This window comes from Zosterops lateralis, assembly GCF_965231275.1.
Source record: "Zosterops lateralis genome assembly, chromosome: 4".
NCBI lineage: Eukaryota > Metazoa > Chordata > Aves > Passeriformes > Zosteropidae > Zosterops > Zosterops lateralis.
In genome coordinates, this window is record NC_139765.1 from 26,399,932 (window position 1) to 26,414,509 (window position 14,578).

Here is a 14,578-nt window from a genome sequence, read left to right on the forward strand (position 1 = left end):
GCAAAACCATAAGAGCCCCTGTCGGAGTCCAGGGCACCCCTCTGGGCACCCTGGAAGGTCACAGACCTTGGTAGAGAGGCCTGGGACCTGAGAAAAAGAGGATCTGGGGTCTGTGCAGGGGGGTTTGAGACCCAGGCACAGAGTCCAGGAGGACACAGGCTTTGATTTCAGTCCACAGGAAAAATTTCCAACACAGAGAGGATTTACAAGTCACAAATGTGTAACAGAGAGTAGTGTGGTTTATCACCAAGTGGAAAATTTAATTTTGTCGTTTTGAGTTTTTAGAATGTAGGCGCAGGGGAACAAGATGGAGGAATTAGGGTGTTGCCCTGAGTCCTTCTCCCATGGCATCCCTCTTCTGCAGTGACGTGGGCACAAAGTAGTTTCAGTGGATTAGGCAAAGTAGAAATGACTCTGTGATAGGTATTGGTATGAAATGGTAAATAATAACCACGTAGTGATCTGAATAAAAGCAGAGTGACCTCCCATCACAGGGGGAGTCACATCGTGTCCGAGCCGCTGTGAACATCTTGGCTGGACGTAGAGAATTGTAAGATAAGAATTAATAAACAACGCGAGAAACCAAGAAAACCAAGACCTTGAGACTCCACATCATTCTCGTGCCAAGCACAAATTCAAAGCCTTCAGAGGTCAGAGAGAGCAGAGAGGAAAAAAGCCCCACCAGAACCACCAGCCTAAAATCTCGGGTCAGAGAGAAATGTAAACCGGAGAAGCCCCCGCAGTTAATTTGTCTTTCTAGAAAAAAAGCTGTAAATGAGTAAGCTGAATGCATTGCTCAGGGTGGATGTACCAACATGACATCAAGGAAATGGGAACAGCAAACACAAAGAAAAACATTTGCACATATCAGACAGGGATTTTAACACCCTTTTGTTCTTGTAAAATATTATCTTTCCCTCAGGAGCAGCCCACAGAGAGATTTGACAAGTCTGTTCCTCCACTAACTTCTTCTGTGCTTTCATATTTATGGAACAACTGATTCCCTGAAAACAGAATGACATTTGGAAGGGAAGTTGGGCCCCATTGCTGGTTCCACATGATGGAAAATCCGACCCTGGGCCAGAAGTGCGGAGCAAAAGTGTATCACAGCAACAGTGTGCAGACAGATTTCATTGCAGTTCTGCTTGTAGTTCTGCATCCAAGAGGACTCTGTTCCCATTAGGTAAACATACTTCTTGTTGGTTGGACATTCTTTCTCCCTTTTCATTTGCCAGACTTGAAGGTAATTTGCTTTCCATGTTTTCTCAAACTTTAAACTCTGCACTCACCCTGTTGTTTTTAACACCTGGACTTTGGGGTTGCATTCAATCTCGGGTTTTACCTTTCATGTTGTGCCTGAACATCTCTGACTCCACTGGCTCCACTTTCCTGGCTCAACCTCATACCTGTCCCATCCCAGCAGATTTGCTCAGTGATCCAGGATGGTGTGGCTGTGCCCAGTCACTGTCACAATCCCTGCCCCATTTGCCATTAAATTATACATTAAATATTAAAAATTGTGCATTAAATATTAAAAAGAATTGTAGTAATTTAACTGATTGATTGATCTGAACTGGTTCTTGAAATTATCCTTTAACTGAGCTCAGAAGTTATCAAAAACTTTGTGGTCTGGAATGATGAAGGAACTATTTCTCTCTTGCTTTGAACCAAAACAAAACTGAGTATTTTTGTAAGAAGGTTATTTTAAAAAAAGCAAGCTGTATCTGTGTAAGACCTAAAATTCCTGCCTAATGCCTACTATAGCTCTCCTCACGGATCTTTTGAGATTGCTGTTCTATCTGGGGCCTTTAAATCTCTATGAATACAAAACCTTTTTTCATGGGGAGAAGTCCTTTGCTGTAAACTGAACAGTATGTAATTATAAGTTCTTCCCTAATGAGACATGAAGTTTTCTTACTTATGTAACAATGTATTATGGTTTAGAATATCATAATGAATCAGTTATTCAATAAAATCCACCATGCATGGACAAAAGATGTCTTTCAAATCACACGAAGTCTGCAATTACATCAAGGGCAGGTTTGAGTTGCTGTGAATAACTCTGTGACTTTTGTTACGGGTTTTTTTTTTTGTACCAGAAACACCTAAAAGTCAGAATGTATTTATCTGCACAACATACATGAAGTATCACTGCTCAGTAGTACAAGCATCAGGAAAGGCTTGAGAAAATACTGAAGTTACTGTGCAGACTTTGGCACCCTCAGGTGAAAAACATGGTAATGGGGCTTTGCAGCTACAGGCTTCATGCATGACTTGATCACTCTATTTGAAGCATGCATATATAGCCTGCACTCCTGCCTCCTCAGCTGCACCTGTGAGATGGATGTCTCCATATATCGTCCTGAGCAAACACTGAAAAGTCAGTCAGAGTTATATTTCACTCAGTGAGATTAATCACAAGACTGAAGTGCTGCAATTCATGGCTATAAACTGTTCAGAAGGGTCAAGAAAGAAGGGTGAGGGCAGGTTGTCTTCCATGTAAAAAGTGGATTGATTGCAAAGAAACAGTTATTTGCAAACAGTTCTCAGAAAAACAACGATGAACAGCTGAGAGCTTCTGAGTACAAAACTAGAGTCCAAGCCAATAAAGGAAGGAAGCCTTGTGGTGGTATTTATCAGAGGCCACCCAAACAAAAGAAGGAGGATGATGAGGAAGATTCTTTCTTCGACCACAGGTGCCATCATGTTCACAGGCTCCTGTTTGGAGAACGTCAATCAACCTGACATCTGCTTGAAACGTGGTAAAGAGAGCCATGAGTTATCCAGGAGACTCCCAGAGCATGTTGAAGATAATTTTTCATCCAGGTGAATGAAAGTCCAACAAGAGGAGAAGCACTACTGTGGTAGCTTTACATTCGCTGAATTTTGTTTGCCAACTGAATTTTGTTTGGGAGAAAAAGGCAAAACAAGCTCAACTTAAAAATAAACAGATAATTTATTAACACACAGTAAGGGAAAAAAAACGGAAAAGAAAATGAAACTTTCAAAACTTTTCAGAAGTGTTTACTTTTCTACAAACAACATAGAGACAAAACTTGTGACATTCAGTCAGTTTTACCATTTAAATATAGTTTTTCATCAATTTTTCAGGAGAGGAGTATCTTGTTTACTATGGAATTTTCTTTACTGACAACTTAGAAGAGTTTTTTGTGGGTCGGAACTTTTACAGAAACAGCCGCCAGGGGGAACCTGCTTCTATGTGGTTTCTTCCTATTAGCAGTTTTCCAAGCCGGTCTAGGGTTGTGGAACTCAGGCATCTAGGGTGTTACCTTTTAAAGATAAGCAACTTCAAGGCAAAGGATTTTTTATCTCAAGGAATAGAGATGTCTTTTTACTTCTTTTATTGGTGCAGGAGCTTTTCATCTTTCTCTCTTTATTCCGGCATTTCATGGGAGTACAAAAATCAGAGATTCTAATGCAATACAGTCTATTGCAAATACCTTTGCTCAAGAATCTACAAATCATTTTTCCAAATGCATATTTTTCCATGATTTAAAGGATAATTTACTTATAGCATTCATTTCTATAGCTCAAACAAGAAAGTCTAGCTAGCAGGCAATGCCTTCATCCTTCCTCTAATTAATCTTTTTTTCACTCTTTCTATCTGATGCTCAGTCTGACTGTTATGTTAGGTCTTCCTTAGGCTCAATCACTTTATTTGTTTTCTCTCTGGGAAGAGCCAGTGCTCTGGAAGTTCTATCTGCTGGCAGGAAAGAGTTAAAGCTTGCTCAGATCTATGGTGGTTATGGGAACTCTGCCGGGTGGCAGCCAGGATTTTCAAAAGCCGCAGGAATAGGGGAAAATCTCAGGCAAGCAGATCTCAGAGCAGCCCAGCTGATGGAAGGCTACTTGCCAACATAAATTAAGTAATTGAAGAGGTCAAAAATAGTGGTAATGTGGGCTGCTGCCTGAGCCCGGACCTATTGCAAATTTGAGGGATATAGGCCATGCAAATCACAGAGACAAGATATTTAATTTAGTAAACATTCAGTTGCTTAAGAAAATAGGATATGGAAACCCCTTGGAAACTGCCCTCAGAGATCAAGGAGAAGGACAGGCATGAAAGCTATTTAAAGTCTCTCTTTCCTATCTCCTAAGTCAGTGAAACTCAAGGGATAGACTACCAAGTCCCTCCCCTACTGTGAGAAAAGATCAGGTTCATGACCATTTGAGGAACTGACTATACACAGACCCATGGCACCTAAGATGATTCATCCCTGTGTCTTCAGGGAATTAGCAGATACAGTTGCAATACAGATATTGTTTAATATTTTCATCAATAACATAGTGGGATCAAGTACACCCTCAGCAAGTTTGTGGGTGACACCATACTCAGTGGTGCCATTGATTCACTGGAGGTAAGGGATACCATGCAGAAGGACTTTGACAGGCTGGTGGAGTGGATCCATGTGAATCTCACGAAGCTCAACAATGTCAAATGCATGGCCCTGCACCCAGGTCAGGGCCATTCCAAATATCAGTACAGACTGCAGGATGAACTGATTGCAAGCAGCCCTGCATAGAAAGCCTCAGAGATATGGGTGCATGATAATTTGGACATGAGACCTCATTGTGGTCCTTTGATATATGAAGACCACAGCCTATAGTGACAAGGCAAGGGGCAAGGTTTTACAAGTGAAAGAAGCTGGATTTAGATAGGTTCCAAGGAAGAATTCTTTTCATTATGAAGTGGGACACACTGGAACAAGTTGCCAAGAGAAGTTGTTGATGCCTTCAGTGGAAGATTTCAAAGCCACATGGGATAAGTTTTGAGCAACCTTGTGTAGTGAAGGATGTTTTTGCTCATGGCAAAGATGTTGATCTAGATAATCTTTGAGGGACCCTTCCAACACAAAACATGTTATGATTGTGTAGTGCATCACGTCACATGGGCTCACAGGAAGGACCTTCCTGAAAACACTTATCCAAACCAGAAAAGGAGAGAAGAGAGTTCTTGAATTCCTGAACTGAACCTTGCAAAAATTTCACAGAATCATAACATCATAAAACATGCTGAGTTGGATGGAACCCATCAGCACCATCAATTCCAACTGCTGGCCATGTGCAGGACACCCCAAGAGTCACACCATGTGCCTGAGTGTGTTGTCCAAATGCTTCTTGAGCTCTGTCAGGCTGGTGCTGTGATCACTTCCCTGGGGAACCTGTTCCAGTGCCCAACCACCCTCTGGGTGAAAAACTTTTTCCTGATACCCAACCTAAACCTCCCCTGACTCAGTTTCATAGCATTTTCTTGAGTCCTGTCACTGGCCACAGGACTGAAGAGATCAGTGCCTGCCCCTGCTCTTCCCCTCATGAGGAAGCTGCAGACTGTAGTGAGTTCTCCCCTCAGTCTCCTCTCGGCTGAACAGGCCAGGTGACTTCAGCTGTTCCTCAGAAGGTTCCCCTCGAGACCCTTCACCATTCTCATGGCCCTTCTTCCGATGCTCTCTAATCATTTAATGTCTTTTTTATACTGTGGCACCAAAACTGCCCCCAGCACTCAAAATGATGCTGCCCTAATGCACAGCAGAGGGGACAATCCCTTCCCTTGCCCAGCTGGTGATACTGCTCCTGATGCACCCCAGGATTGGCCCTCCTGGCTGCCAGGGTACTGTTGACTCATGTTCAACTTGCCATCAAGCAGATCCCTTTCCATGGCACTGCTTTCCAGCATCTCATTCCTCAGTCTGTACATACAACCAGGACTGCCTGGTCTGAGGTGCAATTGCAGGACTTGTCCTTGTTAAACTTCATATGGTTTATGATTGCCCATCTCTCTAATTTGTTGGGGTCTCTCTGCAGGGCCTCTCTGCACTTGAAGGAGTTGACAACTCCTCCCAGTTTAGTGTAACTGGCAAACTTAGTATTCCTTTGAGCCTTGTATCCAAGCTGCTAATGAAGATGTTGAAGAGAATTGGGTGAGGATGGAGCCTGCAGAACCCCACTAGCAACAGCCTGATGTTACCCCAGTCACTCTAACTCTTTGTGCCTGACGTGTGAGAACCAGTCTAGCTGAAATATCAGATCCTTGCAGAAGGGAGTGTCTGATTGCAATTACCCTCCTTTTCCTCAAAACAGAGGAGGTCTTGATGTGGGGTACAGATGGTGTTGGTTTAGGAGGCCTCTCCATCCCAGAAGGGCTCACCTCATCAGTTGTCTGGTTTTCTACTTCCAGAGCCTCATACCTGTCATAGAAGGTGCCAGTCCTACTTGTTATGTTTTCAGAAGGAGGAGAAAGCTTTCTCCTGGTCCACCACTTCCAAATATCTCTGTCCACTGTATTTAAAAAGTGTTCTGTTACCACAAAGATTAAGGAAATCACTACCTCTGCTCCTGATCTTTCAACAAATCAACACAAGGCCAATTGGTATTTAATAATTGGTCTCTCAGCTTGACAACGTCTTTCAAGGGGAAAATAGAAGAAAGAAGTAGTTTTGTTTTCACTGAGCACATTGTACTTTTTGAAGCAATTATTTTTTAAGTAAGTTCACCCATTAATTAAAGGAATTGGCCTTATTTCTCCTTCCCTCCTCCACCAGAAAACCTTTGCAAGATCTCTTTCCACTTCCTTCTTTGCTTAGCCTAAAACTGACTGTATGTAGTTGTGAAAAACAAAATATTAAAAGTCCAGATAGGTGGTCAAAATTTTGCAGGACCAGGAAAAGGAACTTTTAGGAAAGCACATAGAACGCTCCAGGAATATGCTGCTACATCAGGTGTTTGGAAGCAGGATAGAGGCCTAGCCTAAACCCAGGAAAATGCATTTGCAAAGGTTCAAAAGTATTTAAAGGTAAAGGAACTAGTGACCCTGAGTGATTAGAATGGATTAAGATACAGAATTTGAAGGAAATATTTATGCTACAGAATTATCACCCAGAAAACTCTCCCCAGTGGTGTGTATCCTTACCAAAAGATTCACTTCTGTGCCAATGTAGTTCACAAACTGAAATTCACAGTGGATTCAGCAGGTGAAACTACCACAAAATACAGCATCAGGACAAAACCAAATCCACATAATCTTCTGTTTTTACCCTCTCTCACATGATGGTATTCTGCTGGTTGTCTTCCCTAGAAAAAAGCCTCTCTGAAATGTCACCACATCTCTTGACACTCTTTAAGAACACCCCAGTCAAGATAATCTAATACCACTGACAAATTCATAAAACCGACCCCACCATCATCAAACTTTCACAAGACAGTGTGTGATACTTTATTATCAAAAGATAAAGTGAAAGAAGCCAAATAACTGCATTTACAATCATGTGAATCAATTACCTGGGTCTCCAATTCTTTCCAACAGAGAACAACAAATGTTCAAACATGACTATCCAGTTGCTATCTGACTTATCTCAGGAAAAAAAGTATTTTTTATGTATATTCAATGTATCCCACATCACAATAGTCATACTTTGGAAAAGGCCATGCCATTGGCCTCAGCAGATCTGAGGAGAAAATTGTTTGCTTAAATCACTTGAATTACATGATTTTATTAAAGGTATGCCTGCAGATTTATGTGTTTTTCGTAATAAAAACATGCACATTGTATTTTGATTTCTTTTTTTTTTCCTTTTTGTAAAATTGCTCATTGTGGCTGGAAAAATCCTGAATTATAATGTAAAAGTAAGCAGAAAATAAATAGTACCTCAAAATAAGAACATACAAATGAGTAGGTTTATCTACTGTGCATCATGAAAATAACTATTTTTGAGAAAAAAATTGTGAATATAGTTCATTAAAATATTAATACAAAGGCACAGAAAACCCAGAGGACAGAGAAGCAGTTTCTATATATTATTCTGGGATTTTAAAGATAGCTGGTTATTTAAGAGAGCTGCTTTTCAGGTTAATGTTTCTGGTGGAGAATATCTTCCTTCTCCTTTTAACCAAGTCCTACTTGAGCTAAATAGGGCACTATGTCCAAAGGTTTCACTATTCTGAAAAGATGAAGTTGTGTTATGGAAAAAACAACTCATAACCCAGGCACGGAGCCGAGTGACTGCCTTTTGTTACTTTCACCTTTACAAAGCTGATTTACGCTAAGATAAAGTCTCGAAATTACTCCCATTTTGCAGCAGCTCGATGAAAAACCCTCTCAGGAACGTGTATCCGATGTCACTGAGACAGTGGTGTCAGAAGCAAAGTTTTAATACAAAAGGAGAAATAAAAAACTTAAGGTCCAGCTCGGCGTGCAATCGACAAACTCGGGGTTTTTATCGACTTCCCTGAAACTCGTTTCATGTCTCGGTTGAAAGAAACGTCGCAAGACAAAAATATTCTCTGTCCTCAACAAGAATGATAAGAAATGATAAGACGGGGTGCCGCGGTCCAGGGTTTTTTAAGTAAAAACAGGTTTTTTTGAGGAGGAAGCAACCCAAGGCGAGCGGCGGGGGCGGGGCCGGGCCGGGTGCAGAGCGAGGAGCCGCTCAGCGCTGCAGAGCCCGAGACCCCGGCCCCGGCCCCGGCCAAAGCTCCGCCGCCAAGAAGCCGAAGAAGGCGGCGAGCGGCTCCAAAGCCCGCAAGCCCGCGGGGCCCAGCGTCACCGAGCTGATCACCAAGGCCGTGTCCGCCTCCAAGGAGCGCAAGGGGCTCTCCCTCGCCGCGCTCAAGAAGGCGCTGGCCGCCGGCGGCTACGATGTGGAGAAGAACAACAGCCGCATCAAGCTGGGGCTCAAGAGCCTCGTCAGCAAGGGCACCCTGGTGCAGACCAAGGGCACCGGCGCCTCCGGCTCCTTCCGCCTCAGCAAAAAGCCCGGAGAGGTAAAGGAAAAAGGACCCCAAAATAAAACTTGGGAAGCCAAGCCCAAGAAGCCGGCGGCTTAGCAGCCCGCCAGCGCCGCCAAGAAGCCCAAGATGGTTTTGACAGCGAAAAGCCCAAGGAAAGCCGAGAAGGCAGCGGCAAGTAGGGAAGAACCCAAAGTAACAAAAGCTGTCAAGCCAAACAAAGTGGCGGTACCAGTGAAAAACCCGGCTAAGGCAAAGGTGGTGAAGCCCAAAGCAGCCAAGCCGAAAGCTGCAAAGGCACAGAAGGCAGCGCCAAAGATAATGTAAGCCCCTGGCTGAGAAATCTCCTGGTTGTGCATTTAAACCCAACGGCTCTTATGAGAGCCAATCACATATTTAAACAAGTGCTAAAATCATGTCTGGGGTTTCCTGGGACTCACGTGAGATATGGATTTCAGAAATTTGGTTGCCATTTAAAAACAACGCCTATTTTTAACGCAAAAAGCAATTTCGCTCTTTACTGAACTAGTGGGTGGCTCTGAAAAGAGCCTTTGGGTTTGTCTTACTCCATTTCACAGCCGTTGATCTTCGGAGCTCACTTGGCTTTAACCTTGTGGCTGTCGGTCTTCTTGGGCAGCAGCACGGCCTGGATGTTGGGCAGCACGCCGCCCTGCGCGATGGTCACCTTGCCCAGCAGCTTGTTGAGCTCCTCGTCGTTGCGGATGGCGAGCTGCAGGTGGCGGGGGATGATGCGCGTCTTCTTGTTGTCGCGGGCCGCGTTGCCCGCCAGCTCCAGGATCTCGGCCGTCAGGTACTCCAGCACGGCCGCCAGGTACACCGGGGCGCCGGCGCCCACGCGCTCCGCGTAGTTGCCCTTGCGCAGCAGGCGGTGCACGCGGCCCACGGGGAACTGCAGCCCGGCCCGCGACGAGCGCGACTTGGCCTTGGCGCGCGCCTTCCCGCCCTGCTTCCCCCGTCCGGACATCGCAGCGATTCAGCAACAGCAACAGCAACGGAGAAACCGGCGACACTGACCGAGCAGTGACGGCCGCCTCACCGCCTGCCTTATATACAACTCGGGCGGAGCGGCAGCGCTTCTTTGTGATTGGCTACGAGAGAGAACTTGTTCGACAGCCAATGGGAAAGCGAATTGAGACGTGTCCAATAGCGAATCCCGGCGCTATGCGCGGAGCCTAATCCGAGCCAATCGCGAGGAGGCGGTGTCGGCGGCGCCGCTATAAAGGCGGCGCCCGAGGCTGGGCCGCTGCTGTGAGCTGTTGATCGGTGTGTCTGGTGAGCGAGAGAGGTGCGGTTGCTGCCATGCCTGAGCCGGCCAAGTCTGCCCCCGCGCCCAAGAAGGGCTCCAAGAAGGCGGTCACCAAGACGCAGAAGAAGGGCGACAAGAAGCGCAAGAAGAGCCGCAAGGAGAGCTACTCGATCTACGTGTACAAGGTGCTGAAGCAGGTGCACCCCGACACGGGCATCTCGTCCAAGGCCATGGGCATCATGAACTCTTTCGTCAACGACATCTTCGAGCGCATCGCCGGCGAGGCGTCGCGCCTGGCGCACTACAACAAGCGCTCCACCATCACGTCGCGGGAGATCCAGACGGCCGTGCGGCTGCTGCTGCCCGGAGAGCTGGCCAAGCACGCCGTGTCCGAGGGCACCAAGGCTGTCACCAAGTACACCAGCTCCAAGTAAAACGATTTTAAATTCTAAACCAAACGGCTCTTTTAAGAGCCACACAAATTTTCAACAAAAGAGCTTTAATTTCTTCAGTTGCGCCTTGGCATGTTTTGTGACTTGCTTAGTGGTAAATGTTTAACACAAAATATCAAAACCGATTTCATTTACATCAGTAACCTAAATATAAGCCATGCTAGTTAGCTATTTAGGCTTGCATCTTGTTTTCCCTCCTCAGACTTGACAAGTTTTCTTATTACCTGTAATGCATGAGTTGCTTTAAATACCTGGCGGTTTAAAAAGTATCTTCCCTGTGCCATCCCCGTGCTGTTCGTCAGTGTAAGGCCTTTGAGAAAAGAGAGAATGGAAAAGATTTAAGTATTTCCTCCCCCTGTATTAGCCGGGGACTCTCCCCTCTCATAGTCATACCACAGACAAATGCCATATATTTAAAGGTGCATTCAAGAATTTATTAATTTTTAGCGAAATACTTATTTTAATAGCTTTATGCCTCACTGGTCTTCTCGATCTGAAAAATTCGTTAAAACAAATGCCTCAAAATATTAATTAGGCGCTTACCTATTAATTAGTTACTAGTCAATTAGTTATTAGTATTAACGGCTTGAGAACTAAATAGCATTTAGTTAAATAGCATTCATACAAAGTGATTTTTTAGTCCTTGTTTCCTCCTTTTGGGTGTTTCTGGATTGTTTGTCTTTTTTTGTTTGTTTGTTTTGTTTTACAGCATCGGTTTAAGACCTCAAATTCAGACAGGCAGGGAAAACTGCAATTACTGATGAAAAACTGGTCCCGAGGGATGCTTGCACCTGGGACTTGAAAGACACAGAATTTAAAAAAGCAGAGCTTCCTGAACGAAAAAGTTAAACAATGGGTACTAAATAAAAGGGAGAACGTTCCTGAACTGAAAGAATTAGTGGCTGTCAAAAGTCACAGTCGCTGACCGAGAGAGAATGGAGGCGGTCAATGTAGACTTTAAAGGCTGTTAGTTAAAGAACCACTACAAGCATAATAAAAGCACTAGAGCACTTCATTGAATCGAGCAAGGCTTCTTAATGTTTTCGGGTTTTTTTTTTTGTTTTTTTTTTTTTTTTTTTTTTTTTTTTTTTTGTTCTGTTTTTCTGGGTTTTTGTGGGGTTTCTTTGGTGGGTTTTTGTTGTTTTTTTTATTATTATTTTTCTTTTTCTTTGTTTTTATGTTGTTATTTTTTTGCCACGTTATAATTGTGTGTTTTACAAACAGTGGGTGAGGACAAAAAAAAAATCAGAGAGGAAGTGTGAAAATACCCTAGTCAAAGTGCGGTAAGCAGTCTCGATTAAATTGCTGTTTGCATTACTGTGAGTCTGCCTGACGACAGAGCCCAAACGAAAGTGGGGCGAGTATAGAAATGACTGTGCCCACAGTAGTCCCGAGCCAAAAAATCATGCATTTTAAAAATCTACCTGAGGCCAGAACAGTTTCCTGGGTCACACTGAAAATTTTACTGTAGTACCCTAAACTATTATTTAAAGGGACTTTTTCGTAGGTCGCTATACATACCATGGAGCAGCTGGTAGAAAATCTGAAGTCCTATAGATACGACACCCTAGAGACCATAAAGGCTCTTCTCCTCCAAACTATCAAAACCGTACGGTAAAAGTAGCGCCACAGCTCTTTTAACTGAGCGTTTAGTGGCTCTTAAAAGAGCCTTTGGGGCTATGTGGGTTTGCCTCAATGCCTGGCCGCGAACGGCTGAGGCGGGAGACTCAGGCGCGCTCTCCGCGGATGCGGCGGGCCAGCTGGATGTCCTTGGGCATGATGGTGACGCGCTTGGCGTGGATGGCGCACAGGTTGGTGTCCTCGAAGAGCCCCACCAGGTAGGCCTCGCTGGCCTCCTGCAGCGCCATGACGGCCGAGCTCTGGAAGCGCAGGTCGGTCTTGAAGTCCTGCGCGATCTCGCGCACCAGGCGCTGGAAGGGCAGCTTGCGGATCAGCAGCTCCGTGGACTTCTGGTAGCGCCGGATCTCGCGCAGCGCCACCGTGCCGGGCCGGTAGCGGTGCGGCTTCTTGACGCCGCCCGTGGCCGGCGCGCTCTTGCGGGCAGCCTTGGTGGCCAGCTGCTTGCGGGGCGCCTTCCCGCCCGTCGACTTACGCGCCGTCTGCTTCGTGCGCGCCATGGCTCAGCAACACAACACAACAGGACACCGCTCGCCCGGCACGACCCGCGCTCTGAGGCGGCTGTTCCGCCGCGCTGCCATTTATAGCGCCCGCGCCCGCGCCCATTGGCCGCTCGCGCGACACCCGCCGGCTGCCATTGGACGCTTCGCGCGAGCCCCGGAAAAGGCCCCGCCCCCGCCGCCCCCGGACAGCGCCGCGCAAGGCGGAGCGGGGCCGGAAGCGCCGCAGGCGCGCACTACGGCGCGCTCTCGCCGGAGTGCCGAGACCCCGACTCGCCCTCTTTTTCTCCAAAGCCGCTCCGCTCGCCTTCATCGCCGGCCTCGCGACCGCTAGCTAAAGCTGCCGCCGGCAGCCGCCTTCTTCCGCGAGGGCTCGCGGTTTCTTCCCGCTCAGTAACCGCCTTCGCTTCAGGGCCGCGGCAGAAAGGCTGAAGGCGCAGGCAGCAGCAGACTCCCCTGGCCGAGCCGAGCTTTCCCGGCCGCTGCCCCGGCCCGGTGGAAGCGCCGCGTCTCTTGCGGGGAGCGCGGCCGGGCAGCCGCGAGCGCCACCAATCAGCGCCGTGGCGGGAGGCGCGTGAGGCGGCCGGGCCCGCCCCAGGCGGGGAGGGGGGGACCGAGGGAGTGGGGGTGGGGTGTGGCGGCCCCGCGCAGTCCTCACTCAGGTCGGACCGAGCGCCGCAGCGGCCCCGGCTCTGCCCGCCCGCATCGGGCCCGGCGGCTGCTCGGCGGCGGCGTTACGGGCCGCGGGGAGCCGGCGGGGGAGACAGCGGCGAACGAGAGCCGGGGAAGAGCCACACCAGGGAGCCTGTGCCGGGTGTTACCGCCTGTGCAGGACCCTGCACTTCGGGGGCCGAAAACGCAGAGCGGCGTTCCTCTTTTCTAGCCCCGTTTGCCTGCGGGATCGTGTTTTTGGGGTAGGGAAGGTGGGCGGGCAGCCATCTCGGAGCCTTTTGCTCAGAAACAAAGATCTGAAAATCAAGAGCACAGGGTCGTCTAGAGTCGCCTGTGCCTTGCATGCCTTCGCCCATCTCTGTCTTCACTAATCGTAGCTTAACCGGTAAACAGCAATTACCAGCGGTAAGAGCATTTGTCTTGAGATGACCCACTTTATATTTTCTATCCCGCCGCTCCTACACTGTACATACACGGAAAGCGGGCGCTTAAGAGCTTTTAAGGGAATTTAAACATTCTCGGGTCCGTTGCCGCAGATGCAGGACGTAGGCGTTTACCACAAACTCTGCAAGTCTCACTATCCTTGAAAATTACGGGTCTTTCCTACCGTAACTGCGCATTTCCCGCGCCTCTACCCCGGGCGCCCCCCCCTGCGAAACCGATAATGAACGGGACAACTAAGGAACTCGCCATAGCTTCAGCTCTTTAACTGAAAAGGTGGGTGGCTCTTAAAAGAGCCTTTGGGTTGAAACTATCGGAGAAGGGTCGCAGAACCCGCCTACTTGGAGCTGGTGTACTTGGTGACAGCCTTGGTGCCCTCGGACACGGCGTGCTTGGCCAGCTCTCCGGGCAGCAGCAGCCGCACGGCCGTCTGGATCTCCCGCGACGTGATGGTGGAGCGCTTGTTGTAGTGCGCCAGGCGCGACGCCTCGCCGGCGATGCGCTCGAAGATGTCGTTGACGAAGGAGTTCATGATGCCCATGGCCTTGGACGAGATGCCCGTGTCGGGGTGTACCTGCTTCAGCACCTTGTACACGTAGATCGAGTAGCTCTCCTTGCGGCTCTTCTTGCGCTTCTTGTCGCCCTTCTTCTGCGTCTTGGTGACCGCCTTCTTGGAGCCCTTCTTGGGCGCGGGGGCAGACTTGGCCGGCTCAGGCATGGCAGCAACCGCACCTCTCTCGCTCACCAGACACACCGATCAACAGCTCACAGCGGCGGCCCAGCCTCGAGCGCCGCCTTTATAGCGGCGCCGCCGACACCGCCTCCTCGCTATTGGCTCGGATTAGGCTCCGCGCATAGCGCCGGGA

At 47.7% G+C, this 14,578-nt stretch overlaps 4 protein-coding genes and 1 pseudogene across 5 annotated transcripts; 2 read left to right on the forward strand and 3 right to left on the reverse strand.

Annotated features, from left to right (window-relative positions):
- Nucleotides 1-4,391: 4,391 nt before the first annotated feature.
- On the forward strand, nt 4,392-9,069 carry LOC310909040 (histone H1.11L-like; annotated as a pseudogene). Its single transcript has 2 exons — nt 4,392-4,479; nt 8,385-9,069. The product of its transcript is annotated as a histone H1.11L-like (transcript).
- Nucleotides 9,070-9,087: 18 nt separating this feature from the next.
- On the reverse strand, nt 9,088-9,762 carry LOC310908824 (histone H2A-IV-like). Its single transcript, XM_083860234.1, has one exon. The coding sequence runs from the start codon at nt 9,725-9,727 to the stop codon at nt 9,338-9,340; it is 390 nt and encodes a 129-aa protein (XP_083716360.1). The 5' UTR covers nt 9,728-9,762; the 3' UTR covers nt 9,088-9,337.
- Nucleotides 9,763-10,019: 257 nt separating this feature from the next.
- Nucleotides 10,020-10,443, forward strand: LOC310908827 (histone H2B 1/2/3/4/6; the record flags this gene model as incomplete). The annotated part of the gene is made up of 1 exon (XM_083860237.1): nt 10,020-10,443. Exon 1 carries the CDS (start codon nt 10,063-10,065, stop codon nt 10,441-10,443), a length of 381 nt encoding a protein of 126 aa, XP_083716363.1. The 5' UTR covers nt 10,020-10,062.
- A 1,745-nt stretch (nt 10,444-12,188) lies between these two features.
- LOC310908817 (histone H3.2) lies at nt 12,189-12,645 on the reverse strand (the record flags this gene model as incomplete). The annotated part of the gene is made up of 1 exon (XM_083860228.1): nt 12,189-12,645. Exon 1 carries the CDS (start codon nt 12,597-12,599, stop codon nt 12,189-12,191), a length of 411 nt encoding a protein of 136 aa, XP_083716354.1. The 5' UTR covers nt 12,600-12,645.
- A 1,317-nt stretch (nt 12,646-13,962) lies between these two features.
- Nucleotides 13,963-14,512, reverse strand: LOC310908826 (histone H2B 1/2/3/4/6). The gene has a single exon (XM_083860236.1). The coding sequence runs from the start codon at nt 14,428-14,430 to the stop codon at nt 14,050-14,052; it is 381 nt and encodes a 126-aa protein (XP_083716362.1). The 5' UTR covers nt 14,431-14,512; the 3' UTR covers nt 13,963-14,049.
- Nucleotides 14,513-14,578: the final 66 nt, after the last annotated feature.